At 66.9% G+C, this 23,067-nt stretch overlaps 2 protein-coding genes across 2 annotated transcripts; one reads left to right on the forward strand and one right to left on the reverse strand.

The window, feature by feature from the left end:
* Positions 1-1,635: 1,635 nt before the first annotated feature.
* CHLRE_07g343150v5 (uncharacterized protein) lies at positions 1,636-11,163 on the reverse strand. Its single transcript, XM_043064392.1, has 8 exons — positions 10,816-11,163; positions 10,577-10,660; positions 10,328-10,379; positions 7,881-10,243; positions 6,975-7,703; positions 5,963-6,828; positions 5,397-5,808; positions 1,636-5,271 (listed from the first exon to the last, which is right to left on the reverse strand). The coding sequence occupies exons 1-8, from the start codon at positions 10,861-10,863 to the stop codon at positions 2,146-2,148; spliced, it is 7,680 nt and encodes a 2,559-aa protein (XP_042922960.1). The 5' UTR covers positions 10,864-11,163; the 3' UTR covers positions 1,636-2,145.
* Positions 11,164-11,263: 100 nt separating this feature from the next.
* Positions 11,264-23,065, forward strand: CHLRE_07g343200v5 (uncharacterized protein). The gene is made up of 21 exons (XM_043064393.1): positions 11,264-11,662; positions 11,822-11,879; positions 11,987-12,041; positions 12,221-12,281; positions 12,617-12,710; positions 12,929-13,255; positions 13,556-13,696; positions 13,902-14,115; positions 14,400-14,521; positions 14,818-15,087; positions 15,360-15,456; positions 15,736-15,871; positions 16,069-16,239; positions 16,663-17,353; positions 17,699-17,770; positions 17,907-18,236; positions 18,481-18,897; positions 19,239-19,412; positions 19,632-20,278; positions 20,608-20,818; positions 21,009-23,065. Exons 1-21 carry the CDS (start codon positions 11,625-11,627, stop codon positions 22,383-22,385), a joined length of 5,703 nt encoding a protein of 1,900 aa, XP_042922961.1. The 5' UTR covers positions 11,264-11,624; the 3' UTR covers positions 22,386-23,065.
* The last annotated feature ends 2 nt before the right edge of the window (positions 23,066-23,067 follow it).

Consider the following 23,067-nt stretch of genomic DNA (forward strand, 5'->3'; position numbering starts at 1 on the left):
CGGCGGCGGCGGCGGCAGCAGCGGTAGGTGGCAGCGGCGGCGGCGGCGGCAGCGGCAGCGGCAGCGGCGGCGGTGGGTGACCGTGCGGACAGCGCCAGAGACAGCAGCGACTTGCACGTCAGCCGGTGGCCGGTCACGGGGCAGTGCTGGCGCTGGCTGCTGGCGCTGGCTGCTGTGAGGTAGAGCGTTCCCTGAGTGGTCGTCTAATCAAGGCGCAAACTCAACACATTGCTGTGGCGTGTGGGGACGCCGCGTTGGCGAGAGCCACGGGTGGTCGCCCTTGGCCCGGCGCAACGGCTGGCGCATCGGTGCCTCGCCTGTGTGCTCCTCGGCGTCTTTCCTCGTGGCGCCCAGTCAGCCGTCGTCTCTATCTGCGGTCTTCCTGGCTCTGCAGATATTAGCCCTGGGGGTTGTAGCTCGCAGCATACGGTTCACGGACCGGTAGGCGCCAGGTGATCGCAGTCGGGTAGTCCCGGGTTTGGGGTGTGTATGCACGGGCGGCTGTTGCCCGGGCGCCCGGGCGACTGTTGGCCCTTCTCGTCTCCGGGCGCCGCTGGGGCTTGTGTGGAGGGTCGGCCTGGGTCGTTGGTCGGACGGATGGCGGGTGGTGTGCCCTTTGAGAGGGGTTGTGGTGTGCTGTGGCTTGGTGGTGTTTCGGCTTGGCTTGCGTTTCCAGTTGTGCCCGGACACAGACTATCACACATGGGCCTTCGGGCCAAGACATTGCGCGTCTCTGACGCCAGCCATCGTCTTCGGACGTGATATTTGAGTGGTGCTTGCGTTTGACGGGGCTGTCGGCAGACCACTGGCCTGTCGTGCCTTGTTTTGCGTTGGTGCTGCCGCCAAAGGACCTAAACGAGATGAGGGGTGTTACGTGGCGGTGGGGCTTTGGCGGGCTTCGGCTTGGCTTCGACTCCTGTGCGTAACACTATGAAGGTCGGCAGTCGCATCGCACCCGTGGAGGGCACTGTAAGAATGAAGCAGCGATGCCTCGCTCGTGCCTTGTGCCGTCGGGTGGGGGCTATGACAGTGGCGGGCGAAACTGAATGATCAGGACACCACAGTAGCTGTCTCGCTCGACCTCCATCCTACTGGCGGCAGGTGGCGATTTCAGGACAGGAAATAGACTCCTGCTGATGGTGACATGCATGCCCTGAGTTGAGGCGGTATTGGAGGAGGCGGGGTTCAGCCCTGTAGCAAGCATGGCCAGAAATAACTCAAGTGACTCAACGGGGGCTCCACCGCTCACGGCTCACCAGCCGCTTCCAACCAGGGTGGGCCGGCGGGGCTGTGCGTGGGCCTCCATTGTGCTGTGTGGAAAATCCAGCTCGGGCAGCAGGCGCGCGGTTGTTGATGATTGGCGCAGATCCAAGCGCGCAAGTACCAGCAGTGGTTGGCCTTACTGGGCTTGTTGAGGATCCATGTTTCGCCCCAACAATGCATAATGTGAATTCGAAATGGCAGTGTGCGTGGGAAGCAAGTAAGGTTGGGGCCACCGAGCGAGGCCAGAACGTACCGCCGCATGTTACTAGGGTACTGTCCTAATGACTGGCCACACCCTGCAGTGAGGCATGCTCTCTGGGGGCCGAAACAGAATCGCCTGGCGTTGAGGCGTCGTAAGTGCTGGGCGGGAAATAAGGTTGTGCTTTACAAGTACCGTATATGCATTTCAGGTTTCGTACATGCACTCATGCCGCGATGTGCCTGATTCACAGCACGCCGCTCCTGCACGTTTGCGTGCAAATAACGTACTGTTAGCCTTCAGGCGTGATGTCGTTCAAGCCCTGGCAACTTATTAAGTGACGTGTTTCTCCCCTTCATGTCGTATCGTATCATTCGTATGTCGTCCAAGCATGCAGACGGCAGTCGCATGCGTAGTCAGCACACGCTTCGTGCGGGAAGGTGGCAAGTGTAAGAGAGCCTCGGATGCCCCCGGTAGGTCGGCTGGACAGTGACCGTCCGCTGGTGAGGGTTGGCTGTTATCAACCGCTCGTGTTCAATGTAAGGAGGCCTGCTGCCCCACGCGTACCGTACGTGTGCCCGCCGTAGCGTATGCATCCCACACGCTTCACCCAATTCTCTTCCAGTCTTCCACCACAATACACACACAGCCATCAACCACTCGCATTCCTACCAACTACCACCTCACGATGCAGCTGTCGACGGCACCTGCGCCGCTGCGCCGAGCCCTCGCAGCGCCACCTCCTCTAGCGGCGCATCCGCCGCCGCCACACCGCCCACCAGCGCCATGGCTGCGTTCAGGCCCAGCACCAGCCGGGCATGGTCGGCAGGGCTGCAGGCGCTAAGCCGCAGCAGCCCGCCGTCCGTACACACCAGCTGCAGCCAGCGGGAGGCGGGGTCTGCGTCATCGGCCGCGGCCGCGGCTGCAGCACCTGCAGTTGCCGCCGCTGCGGCTCCTGCAGCCGTTCCCGGTGTGGACGACAAGGACGCACTGCTGCTGGCGCTGGCGCTGAGGAGGGGCGACAGCGCTTGCGGCGTGACCGGGAGGGAGGGCTGCATACCAGTGAGTGCAGCCACCCGCACGCGCTGCTCCGCGGGCGTGCCGGCGCCGAATCCTGCGCCGGGGGCGGCTGAGCGGCGCGGCCGCATGATCGCCAGCTGCACGGCTCCGTCTTCGCCCACCTGCACCCGCAGCAGCACTGGTTGGGCGGACGTCGGCGCAGCTGCAGAGGCCACCGTAGGCGGCAGGGCTTTGGCAGCTGCAGCAGCGGAACTGCGGCCGGCGCCGTGGTGACCGCGGCGGAAGATGGCAAAGCAGCCCATAGGGATGGCGGTTGGGCTGCAGCCGCCGCCGGCGCCATCCGCGGCCCGCTGCTGCTCCGCGCCACTTGTTACCCTGTTGGTAGACGCAAACGGGTCCAGGACCGCAATGCCAGTCGCCAGTGTTACCAGCGCGTCCTCTACCAACGGCTGTTGCAGGCCGGGCCACGCCGCCTGTGCCAGCAGCGCCCGCACGCGCCCGTCGCTTGCCGCGCTTCCCGCAGCAAGGCTCGCCGCCAGGGACCCCAGGCCGCTGGCGCCGCCGCGCCACGACGCAGCCGCAGAAGCTCGCGGGGCACTCGCCGCGACAGCGCTCCGGCTGCCATTGCGGTTGCGCGCTTCACGAACGCCGACGACCATCGGAACCGCTGGAGCCGCGGTCGGCAAGGGCGGCGGCAGCAGGCCCACCTCCAGTGTCAGTCGCCGCTCCTCTTCCTCCAGCGCTGCCTCATCCATGTCCCTCCCTTCATCCGCGCCCTCCTGGCCCGCCTCCGCCAGGTCCTCCACGCCCTCTGGCAGATCCGGAGCCGGGCCGCTCGGGTGGGCCGCGAGGGCGGTGCCTACGAACCCACCTCGCCCACTTGAATATTCCGACGCCCGTTGCTGGGAGGCGATCTGGCGAGCCAGCATTTTGTTGGTGTATGAGCCTCCGGCACACGCGGACGCCACGCCGGCGGCAGCCGCCGCCCGACTGGTAGGGCCGTCCGCCTGTACGGCGCCGGCGCTGACAGCGGCGGCGGCGGCTGACGTGGCGCCGCTTGCGCGCAGGGACGTAGTGCTGTCCTTGCTCAGCCACGGTGACAGCACGGCACGGCCGCTCGCCGCCTTGGCGGCGCCCGTCGCTTGCTGTTGTTGTTGGTGGTCGTGCTGCTGCGCAGCCGCGGCCAACTTGACCGACTGCTGGATGCTTGACGAAGGCGACACCATGGCCCCGAGCCGAGCGTAATCCGGCTCCGCTGCTGATGTGCGCAGCGACTCCGGAGCATTAGCATCGGCGACGCTTGAGGCGCGACCGGACACATGTTGCAGACGGCTGCCGGTGGCCGCCACATGCTGAGCGGCCGGAGGAGGCGCTGACGTGGCCGCTGCCGGACCCCGTGCCTTGGTGGGCGTGTGGTGGCCGTGATGCAGTCGGTGCTGTGTGGCTGCTGCGGGCGAGGCCGCCACAGCAGCCGGCTCGCGCGGGGGCGTGCCCGTGCCTGCCATGCCGGCCGCCCACGGCCTGTCGTAGTTGCGTGGCGGGCTGAGGATGTTGGGTGTCGCGTCGTGCCCCAGCCCACGTGGCGACGGTGATGCGTCGCGGCGTTGGCCGCCAGGCGACACGCACTCCTCGGCACCTGGAGAGCCTGTCGCGCGGAATACAGCCGCCGCAGTGGCGACCGCGCTGGCGGCTGGCCGCCATACCGGCGGCGACATGGCGGCTGCCGCGGCGGCAAGACCGGGCGCGGTCGTGGTGGAGGAGTTAAACCCTGTGAAATTGGCACGGCCGCCCGCGACTGCGCCCGCCGCCGCCGCTGTGCAGGCGCCACCGCGCAGCTGCTGCGGCGTGATTGCAGCGGGCGTGGAGCGGGGCTTGTGCGGCAGCGCGCCGGCGGCGCGGTACGAGGCGGCGCCCATCAGCGACGACGCCACCACGGCAGCGGGCGGCGGCGGCACTGCCTGCGGCGGCGGCGCGACCGTGGAGCCGGCGGTCACTATCAGCACCGAGCCGCTGCCGCCGCCGGTGCTGCGGCCGGCGGCGTCTGCCGCCGCCAGGCGCGCCTGAATGTGCTGGGCGGCTGCGGACAGAGGCATGTCCTCCGGACTAGTCACGTGCAGCCGGCGGTTGGTGGGCGTGCGCGGGCTGCTGCCCACCGCGCCGGCCAGGCCGCCGCCCAAGCCGTCCACGTGGTTAAGAAGTGGTGGCGAGGCATGACCGGTGGACACCACTGCCGCCGCCGTCGGCATGGGGTGGCAGGGCGAGCCAGCGTAGTCCACCGCGGCTGAGCAGCGCTGCAGGTGCGCCGGCGTGCAGGACTGCATGGGCGGCGGCGGCGAGGATGGCGCCCTGCACGGCGTGCCAGGCGCTTGCTGCTGACGTGCCACCGGCTGCACCTGCGAGACAGCCCCTGGGTGCGCGCGCGGTGCCGACCGCGAGCGCGCGGCCTTGCCAGCGGCGCCGGCGCCGGCCTTGGTAGCAGCCGCCGAGCCTGTGCGCTTGGCACCGCCGTTGCCGGCGCCCCACGGGCGCGGGCCGGCCGAGTGGCCTCGCGCGGGCCGGCCGGCCTGCTTGGCAATGCCTCCGGGCTGCTGCTGCTGTTGTTGCTGCTGTGTTGACGCCGGTGGCTTGACTAGCAGCTGACCGCCCACGCCGCGCGCTCCTGCCGGTCCGGGCTGCTGCATCTGCGCGCAAAGGCCTGCCTGGTGCTGCTGCTGGCCGCACGTCAGCGGCGAGGCGTGCGAGTCGGCCGCTGACGTGTAGCGGGGCCGCACTGGCGAGCTGTGCTGGATCTGCAGGGGCGCATGCAACAGTTGGGGGGCGTTTCATTAATGTATCATTTACCCCACAGCAGCACGACAGCTCGAATTATTCAGCAAGAGACAAGGAATGGCAGCGCGAGCACGCACGCACGCACCTGCTCCTTGTCCGGTACAATGAGCGGGTCGGCGTCGCAGCGGTCGGCATCCAACTGCCAACGCCGACCCGACGCCGCCAAGTTCGCGGCGTTCGCGCCACCGGCGCCGGCAAACACCGAGCGCCCTGTCATGGACGCCGGAATAGCCTGGCCTGCGGCCTGCTGCTGTTGCTGTTGCTGAGCCGCCTCGGCGTCATGCTCAGGCCCTTGCAGCGGCTGCGGATGCAGGCGCTCCGGTGTGGTCGCGCGGGAGGCGCGCTGCCAGGCCGGCGGCGGCAGCAGGCTGCGCAGGTCGAGCTGCGAGGCAACCGGTGGCTGCTGGGTGTCGGCGTTGCTCTCGCTGCCGCCGACACTGCGCCCCGCACCGGCACTGGCCGCGTCCATCGCATCAGGCAGAAGCTCCCGCGTTGCCCTGCAGTGAACACACGCAAGTGCAGGTCAGGCGGCTTGCAAGGCTCATCAAACCTACTACCGCACCAGACGACACAACGGCAGCTAGCACCTCTAATCGGCTTGCGCTACCTGCAACACCACCACTACCACGTATACGGCAGTGGCGCACCCACCTGCGACTGACGATCACGAAGCCGGTGGCAGGCTCGTGGTGTCCGTCACCCACCACCGCGGCGACTGAGAACGCTGGGGCCATCACAGGACCCTCAGGCGAACCGCTTTGCAAGGTTGCCTGCTCAGGCTCTAGCCGCGCCTGTGCCGGCGCCTGCAGCTGCAGTGGCTGCTGCGGCGGCGCCTGTGTGACTGGCGGAGGCTGCGGGGCAGTTGCGCTCGCACGGACAGCGCCCAGGCCAGGCAGCAGGTCCTGCAGCTTGAAAGCGGTGTGCAGCGGCGCGGGCTCTGCGGCGCCCGGCGCGCCACCGCCAGACGCCGGCGGTGCCTCCGGCGCATCCGCCCGCCGCTCCAGCGGCGGCGGCGCCGCCATGATAGGGTAGGCGTGAACCACGGCGTAGGGCGCATCCCCCAGCTTGCCCGGGTAGCTGCCCCGTACCAGCCCATGCAGTAGCTCCTCCACGTGTGCCGCCTCGACATCGGCGGGCCCAGCCTTGCCATTGGCGCTGGCCTTGCTGCTGCCGCCCGCCCGCATTTCCCCCGCGGCGGGCACAGCCGAGGACCCGGTGTGCTGCTGGGTCTGATGGGCTGGCTGAGCAGGGGCAGCACCAGCACCACCGCCGCCGCCACCGCTGACGCGACGCAGCAGTTGCTGGTAGGTGCTGAGGCCGGCGGCCGCGGCGGCGGCATACCCCGTTGGGCGCGAGCGGTGTGACAGCGGGGCGCCGTCTGAGCCGGTGCCACCTGCGGCCTTGGCGGCGCCCGCTGCCGGCGGCTGCCGTGCCTTGGCTGAGGCAGCGGCGAGGATGCGACGCCGCTTCTGTTCCATCTCTGACAGGTTATCCGCCCGATGAGCTGCAGCAGCCACCTGTAAGTGATGCAAAAACGGGTAAAAAGGGACATGTCAAGACGATCCCCAGCAAGGCTACCCACAGTACATATGGCGCATCTCTCAAACACGCAGGGGATGGGAGTACAGAATGATAAATAGTTTGCATCTTGCGGCGCGCTCACCACAGCGTAACCGGGCTTGTTGGTGTTGGGCCCAGCCCTGGATCGAGCGGAGAGCGGCGGCTGCAGCACCCTGGCCGAGAGATCGCCGGCGCCGGCGCGGTTGGTGCCGTTGTTGTGGGCTCGGGCGCTCTTTGGCGCAAGCGCGGCGACGCTCCCGGTGTCCAGGTAAGGCAGGCTGCCGAGCTCCAGACCCAGGCCTTTGAACTGCGGAATCTGGTGCGCCTGCTTGCCGGCAGCGGTCGCCTTCACAGTAGGCGCGGCGTACTTGCCACCTGCGCCACCGCCCGTGCCGCGGCCGTGGCCGGCGCCCAGGCCGCTGCCCAGGCCGCGCGGCGGCGCCTTCGCTTGCAGCTGCTGCTGCCGTTGCTGCTGCTGCTGGAGCTTGGCCATGTGTGGCTGCAGCTTCTGCAGGATGGAGTACTGCTGTTGGTGGGGCTGCTGGCCGGCGGGCGCGTGCTGCGGCTTGCTGTTGCTGACAGCCGTGCTGCCGCAAGCAGAGCCGCCAACGGCCTCGCCGCCCGCGGCTCCTGCTCCTGCGACTGCAGCGGCTGGCGGGTGGGATACCGGCGTCCGCTCACGGCCAGAGCAATTCCGCTCTAGCATGCCCGTGCCGTTGCTGGGCAATGCGCCAGCACCGCCGCCTACATCAGCCGGTGCCGCACCGACGCCGCGAATGGAGAAGGCCCCGCTGGTCAGCTCCGGGCTGTGGCCCGCGCCCGGCTCCGCGACCTGCACAGAAGGGATGAACAAACCACCAAACCGTGAGCGAGTTCTGTACGCACAGGCATAGAGCATGGGCATTGTCACTACAGGCCATACTACCTCCATGTTGCCAAAAGCAAGCAAGACCTGCCAGCAAAGATACGCCCGCTACGGATATGCACGTTGTGTGACAGTTGCGCCTACCCGGCTGTTGGTGAGCGCCGAGCCCATGCACATGCTGTACGACGCCGCAGGCAGCGCAGCCGACGCCGGCCCTGCCTGAGCGCTACGCTGCAGGTCTGAGGAGCGGGCCTCGCCAGCGCCGCCAGCAGCAGCCGCGCCCTGCTCGTGGCTCAGCGGCCGGAGCACCAGCGGCGTCACGATGTCCATTTCGGGGCTGAGGAAGGGCCGCCGCGCGCCGTCGCCGGCGGCGCCCTCACCGCCAAAGTCCAGCCCAGCAGTCTTGACGGCATGTGGCGGCGTCATCTGTGGCGCGCCGCCGCAGCTTGCGCAGCCGCCGGCGCCGCCCATTGAGCCGTAAGGCCAGCGCGTCTTGTTGACAGCGACCGTCAGCAGCAGCGCCGCCGCCGCAGTGGCCTCCTTGGACGGCGTCGCGCCCGGCATCGCCGCCAGCCCCACGCCGCCGCCCGCGCCACTGGTCCAACGAGACATGGGGCTGCTGCCTGTAACAGCAGCGGCGCCCGCATCGTCCGCTGTGCCCAGCGCCGCGGTCGCGCTTGCGCCAGCACCGCCACTGGCGGCGGTGACACCGCCACAGCCCTGCCGCTGCAGATTCTCGTCGATGATGCGAGTGAGCTCCAGCGCGCGCTCCCGGATGTAGCGCTGGTACTCCTCGCTCAGGCTGCCGATGACAGCTGGCAGCTGCTGCAGCGTGTCCATCACCTCCTGCTCCTGCGGCGCCAGCGGCCGCCAGGCCGAGCCCGGCGGCTGCGGCGACAGCGCCGCCTGCAGCTGCTGGTGCTGCGCGGAGTGCCTGAGGCCGTGGTGCCCCGCGTGCTGCGATTGCGACTGGCGCAGGAAGAGCGCGGGCTGAGAGTCACGCAGCGGCGAGTAAGGCACGGGCTTGGTCGGTGGCGTTGAGGCCGCCACCGTCGCCGTTGGTGCAGCCACCGCGGCTGCAGCAGCCTCCAAAGCCAAGAACGCGGCGTCTGAGTCGTCCTCCAACTCCGTTGCCGAAGGCCGCTGCTGCTGCCCTACCGGCGCCACCTGCTCCAGCTCTTCCTCGCGTGGCGCTGGCTGCGGCTGGGGTTGCGGCATCACCTGCACCTGCGCCACGCCACGCTCCGCATGCGAGCCCACCGGCGACGACAGCACCCGTTGCTGCTGCAGCCTGGCTGAGCCGGCCGGGGACGCGGGGCAGGCTTTGCGCTTGGTGGCGCCGGTGCGCAGCGGCAGTGACAGGTTCAACACCGCCGCAGCTGCCTCCACCACCCGCTCCTCCTCATCCAGATCCAGACCACCGCCAGGGCCCGCCCTGGGTGACAGCGCAGCCGCCAGCGCCTGGGAGGTGCTGGTGGCCTGGGGTGACAGCTGCGGCGAGGCGCCCGTAGACACGGCGGCTGGGGGTGCTGAGGGCTGCTCCCATTGGCCCTGCGTAGTGCCGACTACTGGGGCAGCGGCAGTCGGCTGTGTCTGCAGGCTGCTGGTGGCCGTAGGAGGCGCTGTGGACGCAGCGGGCGCCGCGCTAGCTGCAAGGCTTTGCACGATGCTGACTGCGTCACCATCGTCACCGGCAGCTGCTGTTGAAGCAGCTGGTGAGTGATCTGCAGCGTCGCCGTCGCACGTGACATCGTGCGCCTCCTCGCCCAACTTTCCGTCCTCGTGCGCAGCGCCCACAACCCCCTGCAGCTCCGTCTCTCCCTCCAGCTCTGCACCGTCCGCCGGCTCAGGCACCAAGACAGCCTCATTGCTGTCGGTCACAGCGTCGGGTGCGGCCGCCACAGCCGACGCCACCGGACCCGCGCCCAGGACCTCCAGCAGTGCGGCGCTGGATCCCTCCACAGCGCCATCGCATTGCACCGCCCCAGCCCCGCTTCCGTCATCGCCCGCAGTCCCCGCCTGCTCCGAAGCCCTGAATCTGGCGCTGCAAGCTGCACTGCAGAAATCCTCATCGTCAACCGTTGGCCCCTCCTCGAGCAAGGGCTCGTCGAAAGCAGTCAAATGTGATGGCGAGTTTGCTTCAACCGTGCCAGCGCAGCTCGGCTCCGCCGATGGGGCAATGTAGCCCACGTCTGTGGACGCCTGACGCGGCAGCGGCCACGAATGGACGCTGGTTGTGGCCTGCAGGGCGGCTGGAGGCAGCGGCAATGGCGGCGGCTGTGCTGGCAGCGGCGGCTGTGCTGAGGCGCGTCGGACCTGGGAGCTGTCAGGAGTTGCGGCACTGTCATTGTGCAGCGCTTCCCCGGTGACGTCGCCTGTGGCTGTGGTCTGGCCTGTCTCAGCGGATGCAGCCGGTGGCGCAGCTGAAGGCACAGGAGTGCCGGCCTGGGTGTTGCTGCAGCAGCTGCCGCCCGTAAGCAGAGCTGCCAGGCTGAAGCGCGATTCCACTGCACAAGCGGGTGCAAACGGCATGGAGAGATTGAGCGACGCACAGAGGCACACACGCACACGAACGTTACTATGTGTCATACCTATAGAAGGCGTGGGTCCTGAAGAAGAGACGACCAAGCTTGTGCGCGCACCCTGCGCGAGCCAAAGAGGTCCAACTAGAGTAATGGCAGTGCAGGCAACGTGAAACGTGAACGTTGGGCGGCAACTCAGGACGGGGCTCTGGTTGGTTGATGACGCTTAAGCACTCGTACGGGACCACGGATACCAGAAGTGGGTTCTGCACCAGCGACCCAGCCATTCCCGTATCCCCTGGCCACGAGAGGGCTTGCCTTTGTCGGGCTCGTGAGGAGCCCCGAGGTGGGGATCGGGAGCGTCAGTGCCACGTCTTCGCCAGTGAGACGGCGCGGCGCCTCCTAGACATGCAATACAAGTGGGACCCGACATCAACAAAATACTTATCACCAATGGTCATGTGGCTTTCAGTATTCACAACACGCATATAAGCTACAGGAGGTGCGAAACCCTTCACCTCCCAGTGTTGTTCGCCCGCTGGTCGCGGCAAGCGCACCTGGGAGCACGCCCGGCTGCCCGTGCGCGTAATATCTTCATCCTCCATGCTATGCCAGCTACGCTCCGCCACCGGGCAGCGCTCATCGCCGGTGTTCATGGCCAATTCAGCGACGGGCGACGTTCAAGCTGGCTCCGAGGTTTTCGGTATCACGCACGCAAAGACCAAAGTGCTAGCCAGCAGCTCATGCATACTAAAAGCAGCTCTGTCTGAGAGTTAGGGCGCTGGTTCGCAGCGGCGCTACAGGTTCGACCTTTCAAAGTTGACAGCTCAGCCGTGGAAGCATCAATTGTGCCCGCTACTTGCAACTATGTGTAAATACACAACGGTAAGGTGAACTCATGTGAGTCTGGTCAAAAGCTAGTCAATCAAGGTCTCAGCGTCGGAAACGGTCAAAGGTAACACATCGCATCTAAATGATTCTACTTACACGCTAAGACTACTTAAACTCATTTTTTACGCGCTTGAGGACATATGCGGGCGGCCCAGTCGGTGCGACTCTGCATGGGACCAAACGATTCATTTGAAGTGTGTTTTGAAGAGCGTGCGCAGCAATAGTGTATTGCATAGTAGTTTACTTATGCCCAGTATTTTGCCGAGCCTGCGACGGCTAGCGGTGTGCGCACGGTTGAGGTTCGCAGAGCGTAACAGTTTCATGTATCATTTATCCTTCTAATTCTTGACTGGTGTTTATTGATAAGCTGGAGGACTAGCTATCCATCAATAGTCAGACTCCTCAAGGCGCATGATGCCTCGTTCTCGTTGCTTAACCTGGGTTTAACCCCTGGTACATCGAGGCTGATTCAACCATGGGGCTTTCAGAGGTGCTCGCGGCGCTTCAAACGAAGTGAGTGGCGGGTTTGGCAACACATGCGCGGGCCGAGTCTCGACGGACACGGGCCCTTGATTGGTGCATGAAAGCCACCTTGGGCAATAATGTGTGGTTATGGCATCAAAACTGATATCGAAGCGGTGCACGCGCGTCCCTGCCTCTGCCATCAACCAGGCCCGCTAAGCGCGAGTCACATGAGCTCCAGACACTCGCAACATACTTTCGGCGTCAGGTGGGTACCGCGTCAGAGTGAGGCTCGGCCGTTTCGCGAGTGGGTTGGGGTTAGTTGTCCTCAGCCGCATAACCCAACGTGTCCCCCCCACCCCCTTCCCCCGGCAGCCATTCTTTGCTGGAGTCGACTTCACCACCCTACAGCAGATTTGCAGCATTATCAGTGAGTCTATGAGCGATGCCTTCGCAACCGCACGTGTGTGCGCGCCAGCCGCGCTCAAATAAGTTCCTTAAACCTGGGTGCTAACGCACCTGGGTGTTTCACAGACTAACACAGACTATCACGGACACGGCACACCGCTTACTTGCTTTCCTTTGCACATGCTTTCGTTCCCACAACAGCACTGCAGCGTGCATCGCCCGGCGAGGTGCTGCTACACTCGGGGGAGCTGACGGACCGCATGTAAGTGCAGCAATGACACGTGCATGGACCGTCAGCAGCAGCGTTTGGCAGGGCGCGGCGGGGAAGGGCCCACCCACCAGTCAGCAGGGCAAACCTGTTCGAGCCTGCCAGGCAGGGGTCATGGCCATCGCAGTGTGCGATGGGAGGTGGCGCAGCAACGTACTGTGCGGTGCTGCTGCTGAAGCCCTGATGCTGTCCTACATGCATCTGGTATCTGAGCAAGCAGGGGCTCGGGATTGAAGAGCGGGCCATACGCATCTTTTGCAAGACGCCACCTGACCTCCTACCTCAAACATGCACCTAACAATCCGCCACAACCGCACCTTGTGCCGTAGGTACCTGCTGCTGTCCGGCCGCTGCACCATCGTACGGCACTCAAAGAAGGAGGGCTACGTTGCGCCTCCGCCGCAGACCCTGCGCAGGGGCCAGGTGGGCAGGAGGGCAGGGCCATGCCACGACCTTGAAACCTGCGACGGCACGCGATCCCACCCGTCGCGTGCTGGCCAGCACTAAACCCCGGGCAATGCGGTAGCCCTGCCTTGGGAGTTGGGACCCGCCCGACAATTCGGAACACGCGAAGGCGCCGAATCGCTCTAAATACCCGGTGACATATGTTTGACACATGCGCCGTACGCGTGCGCCCACAGGCGCTGGCGGAGGCTGCGCTGGTGCTTTCTGGCCGCCGCTCGGACGTGGCAGCGGTGGTGGCGGCGGCCCCAGTGCCAACAGCCGCCGCCGCGGGAGATGCCGGCGCCGGTACAAGCGCCGGCGGTGCTGAGGCCGGCGCGGCGTTCGCGGTGATCACGCGAACCGCCTGGGGCAACATGTGCGCGCGGGCGCCCATGCAGCCCATCTGCGGCGCGGCGCGCACGGCGGTGTTGAACTGCTGCGCCCGGTCGTTGGCGGCGGCGGAGCCGGAGCGCCGGACTATGGAGCAGTCGGACGACCTCGGGGCTGTGCTGCGGCAGCTGCCGGTGAGGGGAAGATGGAGGAGGGTGGGGAAGGGGAAGTAGGGGAGGTGACAGGCAAGATGCGGTCCTCACAGGCAGGCCGGCACATGAAGAGGGGAAGATGTGGGATCGTTACTGGGAGGCTGCTGAAAGGAGGAGGGATGAGCGCTGGAGCGGGAGACACCAGCGCAAGGCATGGCAAAAGCATACGAGAGGCACATGGTGTAATGCCTTTACTGACATTATGTAAAGACAGGTATACGATGCTGAGTAGGAGTCAGCACCCGTTTATTAAGCTTGTGAACTTACGGCTGAAAAACACAGGGCATGGCGGGGACGCCGCCACCCGTGCTTCGGGCGCTGTCAGAGGCAGCTGCGCTGCGGCGGCTGCCTGCCGGCACCATCCTGTACGAGGAGCACACGCGCGCGGAGAGCCAGTTCGTGGTGCTGGCGGGGGCGGTGCAGGTGGGGGCAGGGGGAGAAAGCAGGGAAGCGGGTCGGGGACGGGTCGGGTAGGGGGAGAGGACAGGGAAGCGGGAAGGGGAGGTGTGGGCGAAGGGTGCCGGACGAATCTGTGCGGGGCATATGCCCGGCACTGATGCTCGGGCAGGCACCTGCACTGTCACCCTGTGCCCTCACCGGAAGGCCGGCCGCGTGTGCCGCATCTCAGGTGCGGTGCCGGCAGCAGAAGCTGGGCCAGAGCCGGGCCGCCATCCGCTCCGCGATGCGCGCCGTGGTACTGCGCCGCAACCAGTCCAGCGTGCGGCGGAACGCGGCGGCGTCGGAGGCGGCGGCGGCGAGGGCGGCGGCGGAGGTGGATGGCGACGAGGCGGCGGCGCGCGGCGGCAAGAGCGTGCGGGAGAAGATCCAGGAGGAGCGGCGAGGTGCGCACTGGGGGCTCATGGCCATGGGGCGCAATCGTGGGGCGCAATTACCGGGGAGTTTCAGGACACTGGTTTCGCTAGGCCTGGCTGCGCCTTGCTAGCTGTTACTTCTGGTCTGGGTCCAGCCCTCAGACCCTGGCTGGTTTTATGCCGCCGTCAGCCGGCCTGTCGGGCCACGTGTGGTGATGCGCGACGGTTTGCGCCGCATGCCGCCGGCCTCCGTTTGGGCCGTGTCTTTGGTCCTATGCTGGTTGCCTTACTTGGAGTGTCGATGTGGGCCGCAGAGCGCGAGGCCGCGCTGGAGTCGGTGAAGCTGACGCGCGAGGGCCTGCGCGACCCCGAGCCTGCCAAGCCGGTGGCGCACGGCGAGAAGTCAAAGAAGTTCATGATGGAGTTCATCAGCCGGGTGAGTGGGGGTTGCGATAATCACATCTCTAGGGCGCTCTAGTATAGAGCAGGCGTGTGTAGGTGTGGTGGGTGGGATGAGTACGTTATTTGAAACCCAGCTAAACCGAGACCCAACGTGGGCGGAACGGGTGGCGCCTGGTGCGCCGCCGTAATCCTGCGACGGCGCTGCGCCTGCAGCCGGACTGAACATGGGACTTCGTGAACCGGTGCTGATGGCACATGCCAGCTGCCTCATTACATGAAACGCAATGCTACGACTAACGGCACGAACCCCCGGGCTTCCGTCCTGCGCAGGCCAAGCAGACGCTCAACACCAACGACGCCGCTCCCATCTTCTCCACGCCCTCTGCCGTGGCGCCCGAGGCCCTCAGCGAGGGCCCCACTACTGTGGCGCCGCCGGCCTCCCCCGGCGAGCCCCTGGCACCCACCACGCCCACCAGCTCGTTGGCGCCGTCCGCGCCCTCCACCGCGCCGCCCTCGCGTGCAGCCAGTGCCTGGCACCGCGCCGCGCTGAAGCTGACCCACTCGGGCGAGGAGGGCTCCCAGGGCGGCGCCGGTCCGCAGGTGAGCGGCTGGGTTCGTGACGATAGATGGCGTGTGCAAGGCTGCTGCGCCCTGCTGCGTCCGATCCGACGTCTGAGCTTGGTGTCGATGGCCGATGCTGGTGAAGACAGGTTGCGGCGACTCGCGGCCACGGGTTTACATCGGCTGCATGGTCATGATTTCTCGTGCCCGCAACGCCACCCATGCCTGCGCCACAACAACTTAGGCTGCAACAGCACATGAAGTTGACGATGACAATGACCATGACAATACTACTTTGCACACCTGCGCAGCTCGTGGGTGCGGGCGAGGGAGACGACTACGATGAGAGCGACCCCATGTTGCTGGAGTACCAGCGCCGCAAGGCCGAGGAGGCGGGCCTGGTGTCGGGTGCGTGGCGGCGTGGGTGCTGTGTGGTGCGTGCTGCAAGGTGATACCGTGGTGCTGCTGTCGGGGCGGGGGGGCGTGCTGTGCAAGGTCGGGGCTGAGGATCTCAAGTGCCAGGCGCGCTAGCATGTGGCTTAGCGTATATGCGGGCGTGCAGGTGGCGAGTGGTGGAACCTTGCATCGCATTCTCACATCAGGCACGTGCCTCTGCCTTTGCCGCCGCACACGCTTGCGCACCGCTGCTCCACATAACCACAAATGAACATGACGCAACGCAAACAGACGTGGGCAACCTGTTGGGCGGCGCCGGCGCAAGAAGCGCCCATCTGCGCGGCATTGCGGCGGCCCGCAGCGGTAAGGCGCACTTCTACGACCACAGCGAGGAGGAGCGAGATGAGGACAAGGACGGCAAGCACGGGTAGGCAAGCAAGGCAGCGACACCCGCGATTTTCGGGGCTTGAACAAGCTGAAAGGCGGGTACGTTGCCACACTAGGCTTGTTTTTATTGGCGCCTGCGTCGGGGCCAGACCATGCCGGTATGCTTACCAAGCTCGATCGCACCGTCATGCCCTCTGCCACCCTGGCTCGCGCCTGTGTCCACCGCGACCAACGCAGCGGCCACGTGCGCTGGGCGGACGGCGGCGCCGCGGACGGCGGCGCCGTGGGCGACGCCGACGGCGACGCCGATGCGGGCGTGGAGGCGGATGCCGGCGACGGGCCGTCCGTGTCTCGTGTCAAGCTTGTGTTCATGGATAAGAACTACTGCGTGGCGTCAAAGTCCGTGAGGTGAGGATGCAGCCCATGCCATGCATGCGGAACAAGCGCACAAGTATCCACTATTATTGCAGTATGAATGACAAAGCATGCGGTCCATATTAGCAACCATTACCGTCTCAGTATCACCGCCCTGCTAGGGGCGTACTGATCCGTCCCTGCCTTTGGCGCGGACCGGAAGCACCCTATCACATCCATCAAGTTCCACATGCTTGATGAGAAGCTGAAAGTTGCAGATGACCGCAAAATAGTCCAGACCCTGCTGATCGCCGCCGAACTCGATTGCCCAGGGCTGCAAACAGGTTGACGTTGGAAAGCACACGCTACATGCCCTTGGCCCGTTGGCCGCGTCCAAGTACAGTACGTAGGTGCACTCTGGACACGCTTTCAACTTCTGCCGCTACTGTCGTGTGTGCGCCTATTGCATACGCACAGGTTTGTTGACGCTGTGGAGAAGCTGGTGCGCCTGGTGCGGGAGCGCGGCGAGAGCGGCGGCGGCGCCACATTTGCCGACGCCGCCGACGGCGACCCCGGCGGCGGCGGCGGTGAGCCCACCATCCTGCACGTCGCGGACCCCAGCGTCGACGTCGAGGCGGCGGCGCCGCTGCTGGAGGGCGCATCTGCGGGCGGCAGGGGCCGCGGCCGGAGCGGCCGGGCCTCTGGGGTGGTCCCCGCGGGCGACAACAACGACGAACGTGATGGTGACCTTGACGGCGCAGACGACGAGGACACGGAGGGCGCGGAAGACGACGACGTTGATGAAGATGCGGTGGAGGAGGAGCACCTGGAGCAGCTGTACGGTCCCGTGTCGGGCCGTGTGGAGCCGGGCGCGTTGGCGGGCGAGCTGCCGCCGGCGGCGCTCAGTCGCGCCACTGGCGCCGGCACCGCTGCCAGCAGCGGCAGCGTCGGGCCAACGCCGGTGCCGGCGCGGCACCGCCGTGCCAACACCGCCATCGCGGCGGCGGCCGGCGCGGATGTGTTGGTGATTGCGCTTGAGGCGCTCCGTCGCGGCGCGGAGGCTGTCCGCAGCGACCTGGTGGCTGAGCGGCTGGCGGTGTTGGGGGCGCTGGAGCCGCTGAGGGGGCTGAGCGAGGAGCACCAGGCGGCGGTGGCGCTGGGGGCGGCGGTGAGCGGCGGCGGGCAGGGCAGGGCAGGGCAGGGCAGGGTAGGGCAGGGCGGAGGGGCAGGGCAGGGCAGGGCAGGGCAGGGCAGGGCAGGGCAGGGCAGGGCAGGGCAGGGCAGGGCAGGGCAGGGCAGGGCGGAGGGGCTTCGCGGCGGCTTTGGGGGCGGGATGAGAGCAAGGTGGCTTCGGGCTAGCACAACCAGCGCGGCTTGGAAGGCTTGGTCGCCATCGACGGATCGCCAACTCGACTGGCACCCTTCTGTATCTGCATCGCGCCCATCCGGTGTCCTTCATCGGTGTGCTTTCCTATCACAATGCCCACTGGATCGCTGGCTCGCTGGCTCTCAGGTTATTTCGGTGGACTCTAACGCGCTGGTGGTGCAGCAAGGCCAGACGGTGGACGCGCTGTACGTGGTGCTGGTGAGTTTGGGTTGTATGCCTGAAACCTTCCGTGCAGCCGGAAAGAGAAAGAAGACCTCTTCCATCCATGCAACTGCTGGCCGTGTTGCTGACCTGCCAAGCCGTATGCCTTCCCTGCATGCCAAACATGCAACAGGACGGCGAAGTGCGGCTGTTGGACGACCCAGACAGCCACATGGGGGGCGGCACCGGCGCCGGCGCCAGCCCTCAACCCGGCGCCGCCTGGGGCCGCACCATATCGCTCGACTCTGCGGCCCTCTCCAAAGCCATGAGAAAGGGCGCGGCAGACGCATCGGGTGGTAATGGTGGTGGCGGCGGAGCTGGTGCTGAGGGCGGTCATGGGGCCATTAAGGCCCGGCGCGCGGCGGCGGCGCTGTCCACGTTGTCGCTGTTGGGGCCGGGCGGCTCGTTCGGGGAGAGCGTGCTGGGCTACCCGGCAGACCTGGCGCGGCAGGAGGAAGAGCTGGTGCGCATGGGGAGCCGGAGGTGTGGACATCAAAGCACTTGAAACCCAGCGGGCCTGGGTGGATTGGCACTGGATAGTTTGAGAACGACACGCGAATGTTTTAGTAATCAACCCCACTGACATTAAAGTTTTTCGCCAAGAGATGGTCGAGTGTTGGGGCCCTTCGGGCTGCACATGTGCGGAATGCGCTACTGGGAGCTAACACACGTCTCTGCTGTGTTGTACCTGGCGCGTGTAACTGCAGGCGGCTGCCAAGGCCAATGCGTGGACGCAGGAGGGCGAGGACGGCGAAGATTCACCACGCGACCAGGGCGGTTTTGTGATGGGCCACGCGGCCAGCTTCAACCGCCACAGTGCCTTTGCCTCTGCCGGTGCAGCCGCCGCCAGCGCTGCGGGCGGCAGCGGCGGCGGAGCCGCCGCCGGTGGCGCAGCCGCTGTCGGCCGCGGTAGCGGTCTCGATGCCAACACGCCGCCGCCGTCATTCTACATGGCTAGTGCGGTCGCGACGAAACCCAGTCGGCTGTTGGTGTTGCCGAGGCAGCTGCTGGGCCGTTATGGGTACTTGCGCGCGGCGCTGCCGCCGTTCGCTGAGGCGCGGCGGGAGGCGCTGCTGGCGCGGCGCGGGCAGATCAAAGGCACACCAGCCAACATGGTTGCATCGGTGAGTCCCATGATGCCGGCTGAGCGAATGGGCACGTGTTCAAGTTGCGACATGTGCGCATACCGCCCAAGGCGCCCAACAAGCCCTGATATTGCTGTTCACACACAGTCCCAGGCATGTTGTGAAAATGGAAGGCGTTCCATCCCACCTAACACGTCAACTGGACGACGCAGCGCGGTGCACTGTCGGTTGTGTACAAGAAGCCCACATTGTGGTTGACTTTGTTGGTGTCGATCGACATTGTTTGTGACCGTATTGTGAACAATAGTCTGATTTATAGAAGCGCGGCCGCATGCTCATCCCCGCCGCTGCTTAAGAGTTGTGCCTTCTGCCCACTGCAGGGCCTGTCGTCGGCGGCCAGCGTGCCTGTGCCTCACGGCACCGCCGCCGCATCGCCTTGGTCGGCAGCCGGCGGCGCCAGTGGCGCTCCGCCGCTGCAGCAGTCCCCCAGCCTGCCGGCGCCGCGGCCTCCGCCGCCGCGGCCAGTGGAGTTTCTGGAGCAGATGGGCTTCAAGGTGAGAGGGAGGGTAAAGGCCGAGGATTGCCAAGAGGATTCGATAGCTGAGGATGGCCATGAAACGCTGGATGCTTCCTGAGCCCGCTAAAATGGAACGTTGTCGCGCGGCGGGCACTTCCTTTACGTGTTACAAACGTGCAGCCACATATACAGCCGCGTACTCAGTAAGCGCACACGCGCCGCTTACGGTGCAATCCCTCTGTGCATACAACCGCAGAGCCTGAGTAACCCCCGCACCAACGCGCTGCTTGCCAGCGGCGGAGGCAGTGGCGGCAGCGGCGGCGCCAGCCCCTCACCCGACCGCCGCGGCGCGCTGGTCTCCTCCTCCTGCCGCGGCTTCGAGAGCCTCGGCGGCAGCGCTAGCGCCGGCGGAGCCGGCACCGGCACCGACGCCGGCAGCGGTCTCACATTCTCCGCACCCGTGCCACCCAACCTGCCCTCTCCCACAAGCAACGCCGCTTCCCCCAGCGGCCCGGGCGCGCCGCCGTCAGCGGCCACGGCTCCGGGCGGCGCCGGCGTCAGCACGCCGCCGCCCGGCGGCTCTGGCGCCGGCGGGCTCATGGGCAGCCGCGCCCTGGGCACCACGTCGGTCAGCTCGAGCTTCAGAAGCGGCGGCGGCGGGCTGCGCTCGCGCATGCTTTCCAGCGGCGGCACTGCCCCCGGCGGCAGCGGCGGCGGCGCAGGCTTGTACGGCGGCGGCGGCGGAGGGGGAGGAGGGGGCCTGGGTGGCTCGTTTGGGCTGGTGCGGTCGGCGACTGGGCAGCTGGGGCAGGTGACGGAGGACGCAGCGCTGCAGGAGCTGGCCGGCGCGGATGGCGGCCCGGGCCGCGGTGCGCTGCCGGCAGCGATGCAGCAGGCGGCTCGGTACGTAGTGCCGTACGTGTGCGTGTGACGCAGTGTTGACGGCGCCTATGTATGGGCCGCTGTGCCCAACTCTATGCGGCTGGCATTGCCGGGGAGTGCTTTGCTGTGGGCCGCTGTGGCCTTCCCCGCGCAATTCAACTGCCCCGTCAAAGGGCCTCGGCGCACCATGCTTGGTTGCCTTGCTTAAGAACGAGCACCCACGCTTGCGCTAGCGGCTCCTGCCCACTTCCTTCCCTAGTGCTTTCTGGAATTCCACCCGCACATGCACACACACACACACACACACACACACACACATAAACATGCACGCACTTGAAACCAACACACAGGTACGAGCAGATGTCGGGCGGCGAGCTGGACATGCTCACCACCAAGCCCGGAGAGGAGTCCTGGCAGGCGGTGGGCGCGGCGGCGGCGGGCGGCCGCGCACCGCCCAAGCCGCGCATCGCCCGCACCTCCATGACCGGGGGCGGCAGCCCGGGGGCCAGCCAGCGGTCGCTGGGCCTGTCGGGCGCCAGCAACAAGCGAATGAGCATCAGCGTGAGTCTTTGGCGTGGCGGGGCGGGGCGTGGCGTGGCGTGGGGATGCGGGGGCAGGGGGCGCCGGGTAGGGGGCTGCGTGTCCGGGTGCTTGGGTGCTGGAGCAGGAGCAGCGACGTGTCTTTCCTGCACGCGACCCTGGCGCGAGCTGCTAGTGACACTCAACACATTCACCCCTCCGCAACGCGCAGGGCCTCTCCACCTACGGCAACAGCAGCTTCGGCGCGGCACCCGCGGGCGCCAGCAGCGGCGGCGGCGCCATACCCAGTGTCAGCGCTGCCGGCACCGACGGCCCCAACACCCGCACGAGTGTCAGCGGCGGCGGCTTCTTGCACAGACTGGAGAGCCGCGGGCGCGGCGGTGACATGGGCGGCCGGCCGGCTTTGCTCACCGTGGAATCCTTTGTTGAAGGCGGCGCCGGCGGCGGCAGCAGCACGGAGTCGCCGCGCGGCACCGGGCCCCCGCCTGGCATCGCCGGCGGGCCGTTCGGCGCCCCTGCGCCCTCGCCCATCCCATCGCACCTGAGCACTGCCGGCGTACGGCAGGGTATCAGCTCGACGCCGCTGCCGTACATTAATACCGGTACGGCTGGCGGCGGCGGCGGCGGCGGCGGCGGCAGCAACCCCAACAGCGGCAACGCCAGTGCGTTGGCGCGCCTGGCGCTAGCTGGCGCCGCCGGAAGCGGTGGCGGCGCCGCGACCGCCGCCGGCTTGGCGTCGCGGGGCAGCAGCGGCGCCTCCACTCCCACAGCGGCTGGTACGGGTCTGTACGGGTATGGCATGGGCGGCAGTCCAGCCAGTGGCGGCGGCAGCGGCGGGATGCGGCCAATGCGGAACAGTTATACCGGCTCGCCTATCACCGTCAGTGTTAGCCCGGCCTACGGCGCCGGCACGCCGGCCTCGCCCGCCGGTTTCTCAAGCGTCGCCGGCGGCTCCATCTTCGCCGCAATCGCAGCAACCGTGGATGCACCGTCGCCGCCTCCCGGCGGCGGCTCCCTGCCCGGGGCCGGCCCCGTGCCGACGGGCTGGTTTACGAGCACAGGCAGTGGTGGCAGCGGCGGCGGCGCTGCCACCGCCGCGCCGCTGGTTGGCGCGCCTGGCGGCGGCGGCACACCACCGCCGGTCCGCAGCACCAGCCGTAAGACGTTTGGCATTACTGGTGGAACGGCGGGCGCGGCGGCGGCGGCGGCGGCGGCCGCCGCTGTCCTCAGCGGCAACGGACTGGGCAGCGTGGCGGGCTGGCAGCCGCCGCCGCCGCCGGCTGCAGCAGGCCTGCTGCCGACGTCGGCGCTGGCGTCACAGCAGGGGGCCGCGGGCTCGGCGCCGGGCACGAGCCGCCAGTTGGGCGCGGCGGCTATGCGTGTGAGCTGGGATGGCTCCACACTGCGTGGCGCGGCGGCGGCGCAGCGCCAGCAGCAGGGGCAGCAGCGGCAGCTGGCCGCGGGCGGGGACGTGGCGGCGACGGCAGCGCTGCTGGCGGCGCAGGCGCAGCAGCCGGTGGCGATGTTAGGTGCCATTGGTGGTGGCGGAGGAGGAGGAGGTGGGAGCGGCGGCGGCGGTTGGCTGTGAGGTGCGGCGCCGCCGCATTGGAATTATATGTGGGCGCTGGCAGCAACGGGGTCGTGTCGTGGGATGCGTTGTGGGGCTTGTGCGCCGGGTTGACGCAGCCTTGAAGCTCCGCACGACTTGCACGGGCTTGTTCATGCATTCTTTAATTCTTGTGCCAGTTTGTGACTGTGGCTGTGGCGTGTCATGCTCGGTGTACCGCATTCCTTTGTTGCGAAGTTGTCAGGTCGGAACTCGAAAGAGAACGTGGGGGGCTCCTGCGTGCTGGACGGGGGCGGGGGGCGGTAGTTGGACCTTTGTCGGCTTCATCTTGGGCTTCATGCATAAGGGAAGAGCCGTTTCGTCCGGTGTGCAGCGTGCGCACCATAGTTGATTGAAGATTTGAAGTAGCTATGGCATTGGCACGATGCAAGCGTGGGACAAGGTGGGATGCCGCGGTTGCCGCCATCCCGAATGTTTACAGTACCGGTAACTGCCTAGTGCCCATCAAATCCGAGGCTGCGATCTTGGCTGCGCTTGATTTTACTGAGCGCATTGCGGATGCGGCCTCAATGCCTGGGCTTTCATGAATCCGGTGTCGGAGAAACTAACTGGCTGCTCAGGCGAGGCTGCGTTGCACGAGGAGACGGAGAGCACCTGGTGCTGCCTGGTGCAACTGTGCAAGCTACATGAAATGTTACTATGA

Source organism: Chlamydomonas reinhardtii, chromosome 7, assembly GCF_000002595.2.
Source record: "Chlamydomonas reinhardtii strain CC-503 cw92 mt+ chromosome 7, whole genome shotgun sequence".
Lineage (NCBI taxonomy): Eukaryota > Viridiplantae > Chlorophyta > Chlorophyceae > Chlamydomonadales > Chlamydomonadaceae > Chlamydomonas > Chlamydomonas reinhardtii.

What these genes read in the sequence shown, in the direction of transcription:
- CHLRE_07g343150v5 (XM_043064392.1), bottom strand. Translation starts at nt 10,863, where the DNA reads ATGGAGGATGAAGATATTACGCGCACGGGCAGCCGGGCGTGCTCCCAG. An exon ending in ACAAGCCCGGTTACGCTGTG is followed by an intron (nt 6,829 to 6,974) that starts GTGAGCGCGCCG and finishes CATCACTTACAG; the next exon opens with GTGGCTGCTGCAGCTCATCG. An exon ending in TTCGTGATCGTCAGTCGCAG is followed by an intron (nt 5,809 to 5,962) that starts GTGGGTGCGCCA and finishes TGTTCACTGCAG; the next exon opens with GGCAACGCGGGAGCTTCTGC.
- CHLRE_07g343200v5 (XM_043064393.1), top strand. Translation starts at nt 11,625, where the DNA reads ATGGGGCTTTCAGAGGTGCTCGCGGCGCTTCAAACGAA. An exon ending in CAGCCAACATGGTTGCATCG is followed by an intron (nt 18,898 to 19,238) that starts GTGAGTCCCATG and finishes TGCCCACTGCAG; the next exon opens with GGCCTGTCGTCGGCGGCCAG. An exon ending in ACAAGCGAATGAGCATCAGC is followed by an intron (nt 20,819 to 21,008) that starts GTGAGTCTTTGG and finishes CGCAACGCGCAG; the next exon opens with GGCCTCTCCACCTACGGCAA.